General features: G+C 36.4%; 2 protein-coding genes across 4 annotated transcripts; both read left to right on the forward strand.

Moving 5' to 3' along the window:
• The first annotated feature begins 1,847 nt into the window (after nucleotides 1-1,847).
• LOC137747232 (uncharacterized) lies at nucleotides 1,848-4,501 on the forward strand. Its single transcript, XM_068487302.1, has 5 exons — nucleotides 1,848-2,013; nucleotides 3,047-3,164; nucleotides 3,299-3,392; nucleotides 3,852-3,938; nucleotides 4,200-4,501. The coding sequence occupies exons 1-5, from the start codon at nucleotides 1,953-1,955 to the stop codon at nucleotides 4,332-4,334; spliced, it is 495 nt and encodes a 164-aa protein (XP_068343403.1). The 5' UTR covers nucleotides 1,848-1,952; the 3' UTR covers nucleotides 4,335-4,501.
• A 9,973-nt stretch (nucleotides 4,502-14,474) lies between these two features.
• LOC137748315 (protein PIN-LIKES 5-like) lies at nucleotides 14,475-19,663 on the forward strand. Of its 3 annotated transcripts, none has more exons than XM_068488454.1 (11): nucleotides 14,475-14,679; nucleotides 16,995-17,273; nucleotides 17,367-17,446; nucleotides 17,606-17,730; nucleotides 17,827-17,948; nucleotides 18,040-18,249; nucleotides 18,360-18,461; nucleotides 18,558-18,658; nucleotides 18,798-18,850; nucleotides 18,951-19,136; nucleotides 19,258-19,663. In XM_068488454.1, the coding sequence occupies exons 2-11, from the start codon at nucleotides 17,139-17,141 to the stop codon at nucleotides 19,380-19,382; spliced, it is 1,239 nt and encodes a 412-aa protein (XP_068344555.1). In that variant the 5' UTR covers nucleotides 14,475-14,679; nucleotides 16,995-17,138; the 3' UTR covers nucleotides 19,383-19,663. The 3 variants fall into 3 exon arrangements, with proteins under 3 accessions (XP_068344555.1, XP_068344557.1, XP_068344556.1); XM_068488456.1 differs by having other exon boundaries at nucleotides 17,014-17,273; XM_068488455.1 differs by having other exon boundaries at nucleotides 17,017-17,273.
• Nucleotides 19,664-19,949: the final 286 nt, after the last annotated feature.

A 19,949-nucleotide genomic window follows, 5' to 3' on the forward strand; every position in this document is an offset into this window, starting at 1 on the left:
TATAGAAGCATAGGACCCCCAACTGGGAACTCTTCAGTGTTCAAGATCAATTCGACCTCTTCTTGAACGCCAATAATTGTGACCAAGGAACACCAGCATCCGTGACACGTATCTGGAACTTGAACTTAAAACCTCTGTGCTCAAATTTGGCCTCGAGGTTGCAGAGTCTTAATGATAGAGAATCCAAAATTCTAGTTATTGGGGTACTTTGATTTAGGTGCCTCGTTTTTTAATTTTATTGATTTAACATTTGTTCCTTTGAAGAATTTGATTAAGCATTTCCTTCAATTTTGGTGATTAATTTCATTTTAATAGAGGTTCAATTTTACACGTTCCTTTGTTTAGGTTTTTTTATGGTTTATTATAAAAATAGAATTAATTACTCATTGTCACATACATAAACATAGTAAATTAAACAGAACGTTCAAAACTCATTGTCACATGCATAAACATAATAAAGGTGTGTTTGATTGTATGATCATTTGATTATATTGGTACATTCGATTACCAAATGTCCATACGTTTATTTTCAAATGTATCATAAGTGTGACATCCCACATCGTCCAGGGGAGTGATCCTTATATGTATATTCCCATCCCTACCTAGCATGAGGCCTTTTGGGAGCTCACTGGCTTCGAGTTCCACGGGAACTCCGAAGTTAAGCGAGAAGGGGGCTAGAGCAATCCCATGATGGGTGACCCACTGGGAAGTTACTCGTGAGTTCCCAAAAATAAAACCGTGAGGGAATGGTAAGCCCAAAGTGGATAATATCGTGCTACGGTGGTGGAGCGGGCCCGGGAAGTGATCCGCCCCGGGCCGGGATGTGACAAATTGGTATCAGAGCCTAACCCTGGTCGCGGGTGTGCCGACGAGGACGTCGGGCCCCTAAGGGGGGTGGATTGTGACATCCCACATCGCCCAGGGGAGTGATCCTTATATGTATATTCCCATCCCTACCTAGCACGAGGCCTTTTGGGAGCTCACTGGCTTCGGGTTCCATGGGAACTCCGAAGTTAAGCGAGAAGGGGGTTAGAGCAATCTCATGATGGGTGACCCACTGGGAAGTTGCTTGTGAGTTCCCAAAAATAAAACCGTGAGGGAATGGTAAGCTCAAAGCGGACAATATCGTGCTACGGTGGTGGAGCGGGCCCGGGAAGTGATCTGTCCTGACCCGGGATGTGACAATAAGTTTCAAATACCTTTTTTTTTTTTTTTTTTTTTTTTTTTTTTGTAAATATACGTAAAATTTAACAAATTAATAAAGTTTACTTATGAAAGTATTAATGACTTTCTATTTCTTTTTTTAGTGATAATGTGAATTAGTTAAATTAATATTTTTAATTGAAAATATACGTAAAATTTAACAAATTAATAAAGTTTACTTATGAAAGTATTAATGACTTTCTATTTCTTTTTTTAGTGATAATGTGAATTAGTTAAATTAATATTTTTAATTGAAAATCCATGATTTAATATTCCTAGATGGTAGGAAATTAGTTGTTAGCTAGCTTAAGTGAATATATATTAAATAAAAAGAAAATTGTTGAAATGGCACTTGATCAAAGAATCTTAATCAAATTTTATAAATGAACAAACGTTTAGTCTGAACAATTTAAAAGAAAATATGGGAGATTCTAATTACTCCTTACCAAAAATGACATGTACGATTCAACTGGCAGGTCCGTGTGTGAAAACAAGAAAGGTGGTTTTGGGCCATTTAGCCGCACCGGCCCAAATTTAGAGCCCAAATAATCAGAACCTCGTTGTTATTATTATTTTTTTAATTTAAAAAAAAAAAAAATGTTGTTATTTTCTGGCCTTTGAAGGTTGGTACAAGGCATAGCTCGATAATATCGAAACCCAAAATTTGTTTGCTTTTCCGGTGAAATACAATCTCTCTCTCTCTCTGTCTCTCTCTCTCTCTCTCTCTGTGAATTGTGAAGTTGAAAACCATGAGTGCTCTTCCGAGTTCCTTCGTTTCAGTTCCGAATCACAAAACCCACTTCTTAACTGGTAATAATTCTTCCTTTTTTGTTTCAGTTTTTCCAATTGATTAGTTTGTAATTTTTCCTATGAATATTTTTTGTACGAAAAATGGATTACTCTCTCAAGTGTGCCTGAAACTGAAGATTTCTCTGCTGTTTTGAACTGACCAATTAGTCATTGAGCTCTCTAATTTGATGGGTTTGTTTCTTTATTGCAAGCTGAGGCTCCATTTCTCAAGGACTAGAACATTTGAATGCAACAGATGCCAATTTTATAATTCTCTGATTTTTATGGGTTTTTTTTTTTTTTTTTTTTTTGTGATTTTTTTTCGTATGATTATCTAGTATTCTGTTATTGGTGCAATCCGTAATCCAATTGTCTACACATGAACATGATATTTTACTTGAGTTAAGCAGTTAAAAAAATCATTTGAAGGGTATTATCAGATTAATTTCTTAGGCATTTAACGCTTGAAAGTTTTCATCTTTGAATTCGAAGTGCACTGGGAAGTATAATTATCCAGCCGGTGTTTCTTAGGGCCGGTTTTGTAACTATTTCGTTTGTAGTTTTCATTGTTGTGTGCTATAGATAGAGGAAAACTATACGGGAGAATGGAAGAATGGAGAAGGTGATAGTGGAAGAAATGGGAAAGGATTCAAGTTTTCGTTTTCATATCATCTCCTCCATTTCAACCAACTCCGTTCATCCTTCTCCTTCCTCATTTCTACCATACACTTTCCTTGCATCTCTACCACAAAAAGTGAAAACTAAAAAATGGCAAGTAAAAACAACGTGGTTATGGAACGAGCCCTTAGCGTGTTGATTCATCTTCCTGTTCTATGTGATTTTCCTTGTTCTTGGCCACTTCAACTTATTTTGTACACCATGACTTTATATATGTGGATAATTAGTATCAAATGTATGTCTCTTTCATCATGGATTGACCCAACACATTGCTTGAGATTTTGTCTACTATGTCCCAATTTCATGTTGCAAAACTTTTACATTTGAATTTCACATGCAAGTTTGTTGTTTATCATTGCCAAATGTTTGATGCTAGGTTCTTCAAAGCCAACCTACCATTGTCTTTTGAACGTTGGTCCCAGTAATCTAAATGCTGCATTTCAGGACAAAGCAAAGCTTACTTCACATAGAAGGTCACTTGTTGTCCGAGCTGGGTATGCATACTTTTATGCTGTCTAAATTTTCAGCGTTTCATTATTATTTTTATCTCTTAAGTCTTAAATGTCTTTTAGCTGGCCAGTTCTTGTGTAATACTTCTCTTCTTTTCATATTGTTTTTGCTACTACAGAGCGGATAGACCAAGTTCTGCAAGTATCTTCATTGGCGGGTTTGTATTGGGGGGGATAGGTGTTGGAGCATTAGGTTGTGTATATGCACCTCAGGTATGTTTGAAGTACTCACGTTATGTATCTATCACAGTTTGACCTGTTACCATTGCGTTGGGTCTGTATTCTCTGTAGTTATTTAATGGTGGATATCTTTGGTGCCTCGATTTGATGTGTGCTGCTATTGCTATTGCTGCTCAATCTCTGCGTGTCTGTGTACTCGCATATTAATTCGTCATGTATCACACTGCCTTTAGAATGTTACTGCAGTACTGCTGTCTGATTATTAACACCTTTAAGCCATATGTTCTGCACCCTCTCCCCCGTCCAAAGATTTACCTTCTAGAGGATACGTAAAGCTATGTAGTTATCTTGTTAAATGATATACAGTGTATGAATTGGTTGTGGGAGATGAGACATGGTTTGTATGTGATATATAGCTGATCCAAAGGGGCCAACTTCTTTATAGTGACGCGAAAGCATGTATTTGACTGACATATCGTATCATATTCCCAGATAAGCAAGGCACTAGCTGGAGCCGACAGAAAAGACTTGATGAGGAAGCTACCAAAATTTATTTATGATGAAGAGAAAGCTCTTGAGGTGAGAATTTTTTTGTTCCCTCTTTAATCATAGCTTTTAGCGATATAGAAAGAAGGTCATGTTGATGATAGTTTCTAGATATGTAGAATGTGGAATTAATCATTAAGCGAAGATTTTATAAGCGCTTCTGAGGCTGTTGTGTGTGGCTTGTACTTTATCTTTATTGTGCTATTTGTTTCTTTGTAAGTGGAAACTTTGATTGGTCAAGCCCGTATAACTTTTGGATCATATTTGAACTTATGCGTTTTCTGTTATGTACAGAAAACCCGCAAAATACTGGCTGAGAAGATTGCGCAGCTAAATTCCGCCATAGATGACGTTTCTGCTCAGCTGCATGGAGATGATGCCCCGAATGGAGCTGCAGTGGCTTCCGATGAAGTTGAAGCTTCCATATAGTAATAGTTTGCAGAAGTTTTGTTGAACTTGTTACATGTGTCAATCACTGGGAAAATAATGTTGTTAATCTTCTTGTTCTCATGTGTTTTTCGTGTTTATAATTACATCGAAAACAACGTCAGTAATTGAAAGCCATCGTAGTTTGCTGGAGTGCTTATTTGCTTTAAGACTATCAACTGTTTCTCCCTTTGATTGGAGTCTTGAAGTTGTCTGAGAAACCATGGCGTTTGAGTTGTCTTTAGAAGTGAATGTGATCTTGTATTAACGACCTGTCGTTTTGAGTTTGAGTTGGGCCTTAAACCAATCCAATTGCATCCACCAGACTGAAAAGGACAATGCTCCTACACGGGTCAGAAAGATTTGGAGCCCGTATAAGCACTTTATTTTATTTTTTGTTATTGTTTAGAATGAGAGATTTTTAAGTGTGCCGAGAGCATGATTTTGTATATCAAGTTTAATAATACAATTGATTGGAAATTTGAGAAGAGAAAAAAAAAAAAATTTAACAATTGTATTATTACACTGGGTGATTGGACCGTGTTCTTGGAATACTGAAAAATTCTCCCATAGAATGGGTAAGACAAATGATTTTCGTATACTCTTTTTCTTTTGAACATTTTAGATTATTTGTCTCTTGATTTTTCTTTGATTTATCTAATCTAAAGGAAAAAAATAATTGAGGATGTGTATGCTAATAAAAAAAAATGTGCATAACATTAATAACTTTGCTTTATTTTTCGTTTGCAGGTTATAATCAACTGGATATGTGAAAGTAACCCCTTAGTATGACGATAGAGTTTGTAGCTCAAATGGCTGAACTGTCGATCGTTTCATGGCAAATCATGTGATCGGCTCTTTCTCCCTTAATATTGTTGTTAATGGAGAAAGAGTCCATAGAATAGACTGGGAAACATATCAAGGGATGGAGAGAATGTTGGTTGACGCCGATTGGTTTCGGTCATGTGTATATCTAGTCACGTATTAAAAGAAACTCACAGATATTTAAATGATGAGAAAGACGAACACGTGATTATATACTATTTACGAGTATGACAGCATACTTGGCATGCACTAGAATATTCCATGCATGGACCATGGTTCATGGCCATGCATCGAAATAAATTCTACTTTGTGTGATCATGCGTGATTTCCAATCAAGGCGGCGATGCATGGACATCAGAATTTGACTCCATATTTGATAGCAATACTCGTTTTGGACTCGTATGCATTATGCATCTCAACATGTCACTGTCAAGCAAGAAGAAAGAGGAAACAAATATGATCACAATTATTAATCGCCCACGCTTGTTTAAACAAATTAAAATGAATTTGTGGAGGTAATTAAGAACTACGTTATTGTGGAAGAGTTTAAGTACGCCAGCTAGAACTAACTAATTTCCAGAGTCAATCACTTACTGCAATCTTTCGTTTAGTGGTAGTTGTTTCTATTTTGTTGAAGATATCTCTTACTCGACTTAATTAGATGCAATGACGATGGATATACGAAAATTTGGGTTTTAATTTTGGATAGAGTTTAATAACAAGTTGCAACTAATGGATGACACATCTCTGTTACGAATCTCTAAGAAAAATTTGACACACAATTTGAAAAGTTTAGGATTTAGAATGGGTTCGATGTACAAACATTTGGCCGATGATTATTCTTTTACAATAACTACTCTTGGAATTAACCGTATATGCATGCTTTGCCCCATGGACAATATTTGGTAAATTTTATTCGGACCCAAAAATTTTCTTTCTAAACCAAAATTATAACTTTTTTACTTTGAAATTTATGTTTTATCCCACATACAAAATGGGTTTAGAATGATAAAGAAGAAAACGAAAAAGAACCAGCCAAAGTCACATCCGGCATCCACCCCTACCTCTCCAAACCCAAAGACACCCAATGTCCTTCGGAGGCAGATTGTCTGCCCCCTATTTGGGTGCCCTTCCCATTCCCTTTCATTTTGTGCGATCACGGTTAATCCACGCTAACATTTTATATTGCTTTTTTTTTTTATAGAGATAATAAGACAAAAAACAATAGAAATATAAAATGTTGATGTGGCTTAACCGTGACTGCACAAATAAGAGAGGATGGGAATGACACCCAAACAAGAGGGCAGACAATCTGCCTCCATGTCCTTCACCCCCTCACCAACCACCTAGGCATGCCACTTGGACCTCCCCTACCATCCACAATCAAAGACCTAAATCTCATTCCCCCGTATATATCTAACAAGATCCTCTCTGGATCCTTTTGATGAGGATCTTAAGAATCCGTGAATCGTGTCCATTCATTGTATATCGTACGGTCAGTTTTTGTCAAGTACTATTTGTGTTTAATTTTAAATAAAAATATTTAAAATGATTTCTGACCGCACAACGTACGATAAACAAACACGATTCCATATATATATATATATATATATATATATATATATGCAATATTTCAACACTATAACGATAAACAATTAACAGATATCATCCAAGTAAGTCAATTGGTTTAATCTCGACCATTAAAAACTAATTTAATGAGTATGAGTGCACAATCATAGTTCTACATGCTTCCTTTTCACACAAATCAACTATATTGTGATAAATCAATTTGAGGTTGAAATCCAATGGGTTTAAATCATCCAATAGGAATGAAAAAGGGCGTCATCAGTCAGTGGTTGGAAAGAGATGGTGTTTTCGTGGAGGGGTGGCGATGGGATAATCTGACGTATTTTCACTATTTTTTGTTTTTTGTTTTTCTTTCTAAACCTATTTAGTATATAAAGATAAAACATGAATCTTGAAATAAAAACTTATTAGTTGGGTTTAGAAAGAGAAATATTAGATCTGAATAAAATGAAAGGCGACTAAGGGAAACGAAAGGTATGTGCGTGGCTTATGTGCATTTTTGGGTCCTATTGCCGCACATTATTTGCTGAAATTATTGGCATTTGGAGGTCCACAGCTTGACGTTCGATCGATACCTTCTTGTTCTACATATATTATATATATATGGCTCTGTCGGTCCTTCCCAACTCTCAACAACAAAATCCCCACTGATCTGAAACACATGAAACAACTGCGATCATATACTACCAAAGTAGAGAACTTCATTGATGGAATAATTAATTGACCTTGTATTGGCAGCTCCTTTCTGGAGTAGGATTATCTTCCCTTCTATTCTCATCTACTTCTCTCCCCTCCTCTCATATTTTGCCTTTTGTCTTATTCTCTATATAAAAAATCAATTTAAGATGTTAATGTGACTAAACCGTAACTATTCAAATATGAGGGAAGGGAAGGGAAGAGTTTAGGAGAGGAGAGAATCCTCCTCCACTAATTAGACATTGATCTGCAATATTGTCTGTGTTATACATTATCAAAGAGATATACTTTTACATTCCTATTAGGCTTTTTAGCCAAAATGATCCCTGCGATTTGCATAACTTCTCACTTTGGTCCCTGAGATTTGAAATCAATAGTAGTTTCTGAGCTTGTCCACCATCAATCATTTTGGTCATTCTGTGAAAAAATTTCTTAAATAAATATCAAAATAACAAAAACACCCTCAATTTAATAAACAATAGACCAAAATGATTTAACAAAAATTGAGAGTATTTTTGTCATTTTATCTCTATTTAATGGAGAATTTTCAGAGAATGACCAAAATGATTGATAATAGACAAACTCAAAGACCACTCCTATTGATTTCAAATCTCAGAGACCAAAGTGACGAGTTCTACAAATCTTAGGGACCACTTTGGCTAAAAAACCTTCCTATTATTAGAATAAATCAGTTTTCAATATGATGTTGATGTTCGATCAATTATGTCGTTAATATTTGATCGAAATATTGTCGATATTTGATCTGAACAATATAACAATTGAGATTTGAAATCTAAATGTATAATTGTATGTATCAGATCAATCAGCTTTAGGGTATATATTGTCCAAAATGTATTCACTTGAAATGAATTTAGTAACATATAGTTTGAAATCACATCCATCGACCATGTGAAGGCACAATGATTGAAATTGGAATCTTCTAAGCATCACTTCTGGGTCCAATGAGAATAATCAATTAGTGTGGCTAGAAATTTCACTTTTCTGGGTCCAATAGGGAGAGCCAGAGGCTCAAAGCTTGTATCTTTCTCTTTTGGTTAGGTATTTTGTCTAGAAGAGTCACAAAAAAAAAAAAAAAAAAAAAAAAAGGAAAAAAAAAATAATAAAAGGAAACAAAAGGGCAAGGTTGAAGGTGGATAGGTTATTGAGGCCGTCGAGGGTTAAGAAGTGTAACTAGCTCGAGAGTTACTTGTATCTAGCTCGAAAGCTAAATGATGTTAAGTGTAGTTAGCTCGAGAGTTACTTGTACTTAACTATGTTTACCGACTAGGATATAGTATCTTTGCAATTAAGGGACGAATTTTATGCATTTTGAAACGAAAAATCGTCTATAGTGATTTGCTGGGGAGACGTCCAAATAGTAGCATATGCCCGGCACATGACTTGACAAGTTGCCAACTATTCATAGTACCAACGATGGTCCGCCAATTAGGGTTGTCTTGTCGATCGGTGGTCGTCACTCGACACTTGAAACTGCAGCAATATATATGGCTATGCAAAGAGCAAACATATGAACTATACAATTCAACGATTAACCTTTTATATGTGCAATTGATTTGTAGCTAGTCATGAAGTTGATTATTAGTAGGCCACTTATGTTATGTGATTTACAGCACCTTAAATTACTTTTGAATATGTACCTTGCAGTATCTATATTAGGTTTGAATTTCGTAAAGACGAGTTTGATATCAATTTATTTCCCTCACCACTTAATATAAATATATATAAGCTCTTATATAGCGAAGAAATATACTTCCAGTCGAGTTATGGAAATATCTATTTCTAAATATCAATTATTGGATTGATTAAATATCAACAATATATAGATCAAAGGTTGACTTATAACGATTAAAGATCGATGAAATAGCAATCAAATTTGACGACATACTGAAAAATTGATCAATTTGATTCTACCAGTATCATTCAACTATCGCTTTTGGTCCAAGAAAATTACAATTAACTACTGTTCAATCTTATTTCACGCTAGTTGTTAATTTCCTTTGTACCATAAAGTCCAAGAGAATGAAGTTCTATATATACGTGACTAGTCACGAACGTTCTTGGTAGAGACATTTGTCCCATCACTGTTTATATAGTAATTAGTATCATGTCACTGATACGTAAGCACAGTTGTCAAATTGAAATATTAATGATGGGGTGATGGTATTCATGTAGAAAACTCCAAGCTAATCGATCACATCTTCATCCCCAGATAGTACTAGGGTTTCATTATTTTAACTAGCATGAGATTTGGGAAAATTTCTCTGTCCACTGGCGGATTATGCGGCTAATATTCAAATGAAACGCTCAACTTGTTTATAATTATTTGAACTTGCTTATTTAATCGATCGACCTCCAATATAATACAAATGCTGACTGTGGTTCACTGGTTCTTGATGTCTACTTTTTTCTGATAAATCTGGAAACACGCATGCATGCGTATGCATATGCTGTAGTATTTTGGTGGACCCAAATTCTTGGTTGGACAGACAAATTCGAATTTGTCTAATGAGAGAGCCTGCCTAAGGAGAATTCTAATTAATCCAATATCCCATGTGATTTGTGATATTTGTCCTGGTTTGAATGCAAGAAAAAATCAAGGTAGCGATGTGTAATTAGTTGGATATATAGACTCGATAAGTTTGCAAGTTTTGCATAACATTCATGAACTGGCATGTGGAGGTGGACCTGGCTAGGTACCAATATAAGTATCGTACGTATGTGTATAATATAGTATCGTACGTATGTGTATATATATAAATAATATATGTAGTGCTCGTTTGTCAACTAATCTGGCCAATTTTTAAACCATTAGTAAATTATGTTGATTGAACGGTTTAGAAGTGATCGTGTAGAAAAACTTCTCACTGTATATTTGTATTGTCGTTTTAGACATGTATATTTGGGTGAAATAAATGTTAACCAACTCATTAAAATTTCGACATGTCAAGACTTACGTGGCATGCACTGTATGTCTCGCAAATCGCATATATGGCAATTGACTCATCAAAACCGGATAAATCACTAAGAGTGACACACATCTTTCAGACGTTCAACTCTCAATAAAACTCTACACAATCAGAAGAATCAGAAAGCTTTGCATTCTCTGCCAAGAACCATTAAGCACCACTACACGTGCTGGTTCCTCCATCGCCACAAGCCAAACCCTTACGACGCTCGTGAATTCTAGATCAAGTTACTACGACCCTTGGGTTAACCACTTTATATACACACTTTGTATGCTCGGAGATTGAATCAAAGGATCAAGTTTTGTGCATAAGATATTGCAAACTAATTTTACATTAATACAAATTATTACTTATGTGTTTTTGTTTTATTTTTCGTAAGAATTTTCATGTTTACAGTCATGCCCCGGATTTGAAGTTAGTGAAAAACACCGAATCTGAAATGCAAGTTAAATAAATAAATATAAAATAAAAAAATTGAAACGGGATTGAAATATCCAAATGCCGAAACAACAACCTATCATCACCACAGGAAATACGTGTAACACGTTCGGAGAAACCCAAAACCACATCCAAATACAATTTCATAATCATGCCCAAAATTAACTTAAATCCAAGACCAAATATTCAACAATACGATTTAAAACGTAAATCATTCCGTACAAACATTTATAAAAATAATACAGAAAAAAACCATGAGGCAAGTGAAAGGACCCCCTACTAGGGGTGGGCATAAAAACCGCCAAACCGCAAAACCGCATCGAACCGTAAGAAAAAAAAACCGAAAAAAACCGTGTTGACCGGAAAAGTCAACTTTGAGTGAAAAACCGAACCGAACCGTTCAAACCGGTTCCGGTTCCGGTTTCGAATGACCAAGAACCGGCCGAACCGAACCGAACCGTTTTATTAATAATAAATAAATAAATTATATATACACACACATGTCATGGTATAATAGGTTGAAAAATAGGTTGAAAAATTGTGTACAGGAGCTGCTGCTTCTTGCTTGCTCTCTGAAGTCTGAAAACTTGCAATTTGTTTCATCATTTTTTTGTTTGTTGACTGATTGACCAGTGCATATGTATTTTAGTTGTCTCTTTTTGCTGACTTGGTGCCACTACCAAAGACATTTGCATTAAAAAAGATGTGTTGTATGCAACTTTATGTAATCAGTTTTAGAAGATGTATTTGAATGCATAATGATTTGGTGTTCAAATAATTTATTATTAGTAACCGTAAACCGGCAAGAACCGAATCGGAACCGGTGTAGACCGAACCGTAATGTTCTAGTCATAAATTTAAGTGGAACCGCACCGAATCGAACCGTTAATATATTTCGGTTCCGGTTCCAATTTAGGGATGGAACCGCACCGAACCGCACCGTGCCCACCCCTACCCCCTACCTTGATCCCAAGCTTAATTAACTCGTATAATAGCATAAAACATAATAGTTACCTTATAATATAATTATGGGTAAATGACAAAAAACTACCTCAACTATTGATCTCACGACACTATCATACCTCATCTTATAAAATTATTTTTTTATATATAAAATTGTGGGATCCGCCCTCTCTATCCTCTATCTCGCCTCTCTCTCTTCTCACTCTCTCTGGGCACCAGCATCCCCAAAATCCCAGAGTCTAATTATCGCCTCCTTTCTCTCGACACAGAGACTACACCTAAGGGAGATTCTCCCACACCTTTGCTTCGGAGGACAGTCTCGTATTTTCACCATCATCTCCTCCATCTCCAAAATCTCGACTGAAACCTTTTCCCTCTCACAGCGAATCCAATACGACGGTCGTATTTGCTAACCTGCGTTGGGGTCACTCTACGAGCACCACGCACCGCTGCCTCTCTAATGAGGTTTCGATCTCCTACAGTCCTCGCACTGCCTGTTCTTTTTCTCTGCTTTTTCACTACTATCCCCACCGAGTCTTCGCCTGAGCCAGAAACTTCACCACCGGGCTCTCCCAGAACTCCTTCAAAACCTTTGGTTCTCCCGAAGCTCTTCCTCAATTGGGTTCTCCTTCTTTTAGAAAATCGGGTCTTCATTCAGAATCTTCTCCACTTCTGGGGTGTGCCTATAATCTGGGTCGTTCTTGCATTCCCAAAAGAACCGCTCCAGCATTTGGGTGTAGTGTCCAGGCTTTTCCGGCTCGGGTTCGGATGGGTTTTTCGGGTCAGGTTTCGGGGGGTTGTTGAAGAGGTTGGAGAGGCTAAGGGAAGAGAAATTGGGAGGGGATTAGGCAGTGGTGGGGTGGTGGAAGAATGAGTTGGTGCGGGAGAGGAGGTTGATAGGCAGGAAGGGGTTTAGGGGGTTTATGAAACCAGCTTTCGAAGGGGTTGAAGAAAATGGAGGACTTGGGAAAGACAGAGAGTATGAGAGTGGGGGTTTCTGTTTGAAATTGGGGAATTGGGGTTAGGGTTTGGGTCAAAGATCTTCGAAATGGAGGGGGTTCTAGAACAGAAAGAGGGACAAAGGTAGGGGACGAGAAAATGTAGGGGTTGGGGGTGAGTGTTGTTGGGGGCTGTGGGGGAGAATTGCAGAGGGAAAAAATGGATGGGGTTCTGGGATTTTGGGGATGCTGGTGCTCAGAGAGAGAAAGAGAGGATAGAAGACGAGAGAGAGAGGAGAGGGAGAGGGGCGAGAAAGGGTGGATCCCATAATTTTATTTTTAATTTTTTAATATTTAATTAATTTTAAATCCAGTTGGATCAGTGAGTGGGCCCCATCTCTAGCCATGTTAGCACTTAACAGAGAAATTAACAGAAAAACTGACGGAGGTTTGACATTGGACCAAATTCGTAAGATGAGGTATGATATTGTCAATTTTAAAAGATAAGGTATGATAGTGTTATGAGACCAATAATTAAGGTAGTTTTTTTTATAATTTACCCTATAATTATATTGAAGCCTAATTAAACGCAAAATACAAATACTCAAGCACCCGAGGTTTCGTGGTTAAAATCTTGGAGAACTTCTGTTGCAAAGCCTCCACGTCTTTCAACTCTCTTATTTTCTCTTTGATCTTTCTAATCTAACATATGGCAGGAAGATTGGTGTATAATAAAGTTCTTATCTGCTATGTAGTAGCAGACCGCTCGGAGAGGAAGTAGGGCTACCCGGACTTGTGGGTTACATCCAACTTGTCTGTTCTTTCAGTTAAATTTCTTTCTTTCATTTTTTCTTTTTTTTTTTACAAACGAGGTAGTGACGAGTTTAGTCTCACAATCAACTAACAATAATATAGTTACTCTCTAGTTACAACTTAGCACGAGAAACAAATGGCAAGGCGAAAAGCTTGAGTAGTGGCCTTACGCTGGCGTGCAAATTGATCCCCACGTGGCAAGCTCCAACAATGTGCTCACATGTGTAACCGTCTCATTGATCCGACTCCAAAAATTCACCTTAAATTCATTCTTTCTCCGACATGAATTCTGAAAAATGCTGCAACTCATAATTATATGTACTTTCATCTTATGATTTTCAAAATAATAAATAATCTCTAAAATTTAACTAATTATTTTCTAAGCACTTAAAAAACTTCAAAATTTGATCATTTAGTATTATAGTTTAATAGTATTTATCTTTACTGAAGAGGTTTTATGTTTGATTCTCATAAAAGACGAGTTGGCTCCGTCCCTAACCAAGACCACTCATTCATGCAAAAATCAAATTCTTTTTCCAACATGCAAAAATCAATCTAAGTAACGGTAAAAAATGACTGTTTGATAATATAAGTATCTTAATGACGTCTCGCAGATAATAATCTGACAAACTAATTACTTTTCTCCAGCTAATTAAGTTAGATTTTAATTCATGTGCAAACTGGATACAAATACGACATCTCCTCCTACTTGAGCCTCTCGTCTTCTTGCAGTCAGTTAAGCCAAAAAAAATTCCCCATTATAATTACCGAAACCTGAGTCAAGTAAATAGTGTTTCTTTTTCTTTTTTTCTTTTTTTTTGCGGTTGTAAACACAAATAAAAGTGGTGGGAACCAAAGTGCCGTGTATAAATAGTAGACAAAGAGCTGGCACAAATTATCAACTTGTACAAGCACCATCAATTTTGTAGGAGATTTATGCTCCAGATTAAAAGGCAAAGCATGCGAGTCTGATGGGTCATGCTTCTTCTTCTTCTTATTCTCTTCTCCTATATATTCTCATCGATGATCGGCCTCGGATTCCCACCACTCTCTCTCCCATTTTTTCTCAGCCATGTTTGTTTTTGTAGCTGGTTCTTCCAGGTTCATCTCTCTCTCTCTCTCTCTTTCTCTCTCTCTCTCTCTCTCTCTCTTCTTTTTTATTTCCTTCATTTTTTCTGCTTAATTTGTTTTTTAAACCCATCAAGCTATTGCCTTAATCTTGTTTTTGTTCTGAAACTTCTTGAATTTTATGGATTATTGAGTCCTTCATCTTCTGGTTCTTGAGTTGTTTATGGTCACTTTTCGTACCTTCACGTGTTTGGGGGAATGATGGGTGTAGCTATCATTTCTGGCTTAGGCTACTTTTAAGTTATTTTTAAGAGGTGTGATATTTACCTATTCCTTTTTACTTCACACATATCTTCTTAATTTGTAACCGTCAGATTGATTAAATTAAAGAATATCAAAAGACAAAAATTAACAAAAAAAATAAGTGAAAACTAAAAAGAAGTATATAGATAACACATTTTATTTTTAAATCATCGGTTACGAGATATTTTTTTTATGTGTTTAAAACACGGAAAGATTGTTATCAAGTATTTTTCATATTTTTATTAGCACTTTTATTGTTTGAGATCGAATCAATCATTCATAGTTTTGTAGCTCAAAGAGGGTGACACCAATAGTGCATACGCAGTTATCTCTCAACCACAAAAATAAAGAAATGTTCGTTCTGTTTTTGGATTTTTCCGTAACTTCATTTTTGTCTGGGAATAAATTAAAGCTATCTTTTGCCTTTGCAGCAGGAAAAACTTTTTAGTGTGACGCTTTTATTCGGTTTTTTAAACAAACGATAAGATTATATAAATTCATTTAAACTACATAAAAATAGAGAGTTTGAATACAAAATATAATAAATATGAATAAAAATATCTTATTTATCACGACAATTTAATACTTTGGGTTTAATGCCTCTTAGTATACAATAAGAGGTCTTAGGTTCGAATCTTATAGATGACGAATTCGATACTAAATTAGATTGTCTATTGTGTGATTTAGCTTAGCTCCTTCTTCTATCAGTATAAAAATATCAATACACTAAAAAAAAAATTATTTTTATTTGTTTTTGTCAATTAAACTTTTTCTTTATTCTTTCTCTTGCGTGACCCATCATTATTTATGGTGGACCGCATGAATGACCTAAACAGAAAAAAGTTTATTGGCCGTGTTCCAAATTTGTAGCATCGCTTTTTCTCGGTTTCTCACATCTTTGTTCAGGATTAGGAAAATGTACACACACTCTTAATTTGGTGGTGATATTGTTTTCATGCATATGAATTAGCATATCATAATCATATCCACCAAATTAAGAGTGTCCATACTCTTAATTAATTGTCCTACCTTTTTTTTCCTTATTAACCACTGTCGTTTTACTTTGTGTTGCCATTTGGTTCATTGGCCTTTCGGGGTTGTCCTTTATGTCTATCTTCTTTATATATGCTAAGACAAATTCTGATTGAATTTGGACTCTATACACATGTTTAGGTTTCACTGTATGCCGCCTAATTAGCTGTCCTTTTTTTATATTAACGATTGCGTTTGTAAATGTTATGACAAATTTTAATTGAATTTGGACTCTATACGCATGTTTAGGTTTCACTGTATAATGTCTTGTTAGTTGACAATTTTTTATAAACGAGAGCGTTAGTATGTTAAATTGTTAGGGGAAATGAGATTGGTAAAAACTGAACCCGCACCAGGATGCATAGGTATCATTTTCCGCCACCGCAGTAAAACACCATGTGTTGTTAGCTGTCAATTTGTCCAATTTAATTAGTATAGAAACTGCTCTGAAAAAAATTAGTATAAGAAACTGAAAGTGAACCAAATTCTAAATCATATTATATAGATTACTTATATATATATCTTAGATTTGGTTACCTTATTAAGATTTTGATAAAACCAAATTTAAAAGAAAAAGGACATTTATAGTTAGCCAACTCAGTTCCATTCCATCTCAATTAGCTTAAACCGCGAATTTACAATTAATTAAAAAATATTAACATTTATCTCACCTGGGTTAGATTCAGGGTACATCTATATGGTTGGATTGCCAATTTAGCAGAAAACAACCCAAATTTGAGTAAATAGTAAAATTTCATGGAAATTAAGAAGGTTTTTAACAGTACTACTACCCAGAAATTTCAAACATATGTACAAAATTGTACAATCCTTAGAGGCGCAGTGTGATGGGATTGAATCGAGTAGTGCCAAATGTTAGTACCTTCATGGCTATTTCCTCCTCCCCATGTCATCAACTTTTGGTGTCTTTCCTTGTACTGCTCAGATTCCACCTGTGATTTTTGCTTTGTATTTTGCTTCCTTGGCTAACCTTTTGTGCCCTCTCTCTCTCTCAGGATTTTTCTTTTGTTTTAGTAGGACTGCTGAGATGTGCAAGCACCTTCTATAAAAACACTGCAACGCAAACACATTAGGTCAGTTTTGAACAAAAAAGAAGCGAAGTCCGAAAGTTTAGACTCGAAAAGAGTACAAAAAAGAAGATGGGTTTCTGGACGCTGTTGGAGGTGGCTTGCATGCCAATTTTCCAAGTTCTCATAATCAGTGTGTTGGGAGCTTTGATGGCAACTGAGTACTGGAATCTTCTCCCATCGGGCGCCCGAAGGTCCATGAACAAGGTAGGCACATACATGTTCGGTTTTTTTGCACATAAGTGAATTCTTTTGCACACAAAACAAAATCAAATAAGTACGTGGTTTGCGAAAATGCAGGTCGTGTTTGTGGTGTTCACTCCCTCATTGGTGTTTGCAAATGTGGCCAAGACTATTACATTTGGAGACATTGTTTCATGGTACGTTATGCTGCGTTTTGTATTTGGTCTTAGTCTTCGCAGCATTTATTTTCTCTTCAATGTAGTTAATTGCAGTGTTTTGAAGTCATGTCATCAATATGTCGATGAAATTATTGATATCGACCTTACAATATTTGATATTTTGTCGATATGATTCAGGTGGTTCATGATTGTCAACGTCGCGCTTACCTTTGTAGTTGGAGGGATTCTTGGATGGATTGTGGTAAAGATTTTCAAACCAAAACCTTACCAGGAAGGTGTGATAATTGCTGCAGTCTCATCAGGTAAATAGTCAATTTTTATGATTTATTTCTTTCATCTATTTCTTAGCAGCAATATAGTAGTTTGCTTATCAAGTAATCGCCAATCATGTTGAATAGCAAACTTGGGAAACCTTCCCCTCATACTTGTCCCTGCAATCTGCAATGAGGACGGAAACCCCTTTGGCGATCATAGTGTTTGTAGGACGATTGGACTCTCATACGTATCTTTTTCCATGGCGGTAATGCAATTATTAAACCTCTACTGTACATGATCTAAAGAGAAAAGGAAGTAATTTGAATGCTAAATCACAAATTACTTGGTTATTGCAGCTTGGTGGTTTCTTCATTTGGACCTACACTTACCAGCTGATTCGAACTTCATCTATTAGATGGAAAGTGCTTCAAGCAGCCGAGGAAGCTCAGGAGGCCGCAAAGTGGCCCAACACAGATTTGGATGCTAACGGGGATACTCACCTTCTCAAAGGAGAAGATGAAGAGCAGGGTGTTATTGTAGCGTCTGAAACTTCTGTAAACCAAGCTGTAAGTACCCTCATATATCTAAAATTACAGTAGTCTGGCTACATATGTCGTATATATGCATATATTTACTCAGCCTGGTTGTTTGGACGATCTGGATTGCTCAATGACAGATAGTAGCCCCTGATGAATCAAACGTACCATTCAGCCATAAAGTATTAGCATTCGTTCACCAGATTTTGCATGAGTTACTGGCACCACCAACACTTGCTGCGGTGAGTTTTTCTAACATTTTTTGGCTATAGTTCAAGGTCTTCGTAAGACCTCGAGACTGATACGGAACTGAATGGTTCGTTATCTTGTATTACTAGGTTGTGGGATTCGTCGTTGGGGCAATTCCATTTCTTAAGAAAATAATAATTGGTGACGACGCCCCTCTACGTGCGATCGAAGACTCTATTACACAACTCGGGTAAGTACCATTCAGCTTAGAGCATAAAAATTACCATGCTTAAATTAAGACTTAGCATCCCTTGATGTTCAATCAAACTACTTCAAACCAAAAACATCCTCTGCACAATGTGTAAATTAACGGCAAATGCCTTACGCAGGAACGGTACAATCCCTTGCATCACACTCATTCTTGGAGGCAATCTGATCCAAGGTAATGGAACTATATTCGACATCGGAACTACTTTCTTAGTTTATGGGAGGGGAGACATAATCTAACAAACTACTATATTACTGTGTGTTTAATTAAACAGGCTTACGCAAATCAACGATCAAAGTGCCTGCCCTCCTCGGAGTGCTTGTTGCCAAATACGTAGTAATGCCTGCAATCGGTATTCTCATTGTAAGAGCAGCAGACAAACTAGGGTTTCTCCCATCAGACCCCTTGTTCCACTTTGTGCTGATGATTCAGTTTACCCTGCCGCCTGCCATGAATATCGGTAAGCAAATTGCATCAAGTGCTCGTAATTCCTACCATCCTCGGTCATTCGATCAGGGAACTTTCAAAGTTTGTAACAATTTCGTATAATGGTACTTACACGAATACTTGATTCTACGCAGGTACGATGACACAGCTGTTTGATGTGGCTGAGGCAGAGTGCTCAGTGTTATTCCTGTGGACGTACTTGGTTGCAGCCTTGGCACTTACCATTTGGTCAACAATCTTCATGTGGATCTTGTCTTGAACTTCCTTGAGCAGCAAGCAATCCCTTGGGTTATTCTTCCCACATTTTTCGATTCGATTGTCTAATTTGAAGTAATTATTTTTATTTTTGGGGTATGATTTTTTTGTGCATCTGCACATCTCATGGTTTGATTTATTTACATGGTGTGTAGTAGGAGTAGGGAATAGGGTTTCATTAGGTTCTTCGTAGCTCAATGTATCTCAAGGACAGTTTTGTAACATAATGCATCCGTATGTATTCGTGGGATCGAAATTAGTATACAGTTATGATCCATTGAAATACACCGATCCAACGATAAATTTGATACTTGCTCTTTGTTGGATCAAAGAAATTTTTAGTGTGACAGTCGCACCCACGTGGGGCTACTCTAATGAGAACTTTGATATTTGCTCCTAGACAAACTGGCAGAAAATTGATGTAAACTACCCTGAAGCCAGTTGAAATTTTTAAAAGCATAGTGTGATTTCCACACTTCTAATTTCTCCAACTGCACTCTTCCGAGCAAGAGGAGAAAAGGAGCGTGCAAAAATCACTACGCTTTTCAAACATCCCTAATTCCTCCCATGA

This window comes from Pyrus communis, chromosome 10, assembly GCF_963583255.1.
Source record: "Pyrus communis chromosome 10, drPyrComm1.1, whole genome shotgun sequence".
Lineage (NCBI taxonomy): Eukaryota > Viridiplantae > Streptophyta > Magnoliopsida > Rosales > Rosaceae > Pyrus > Pyrus communis.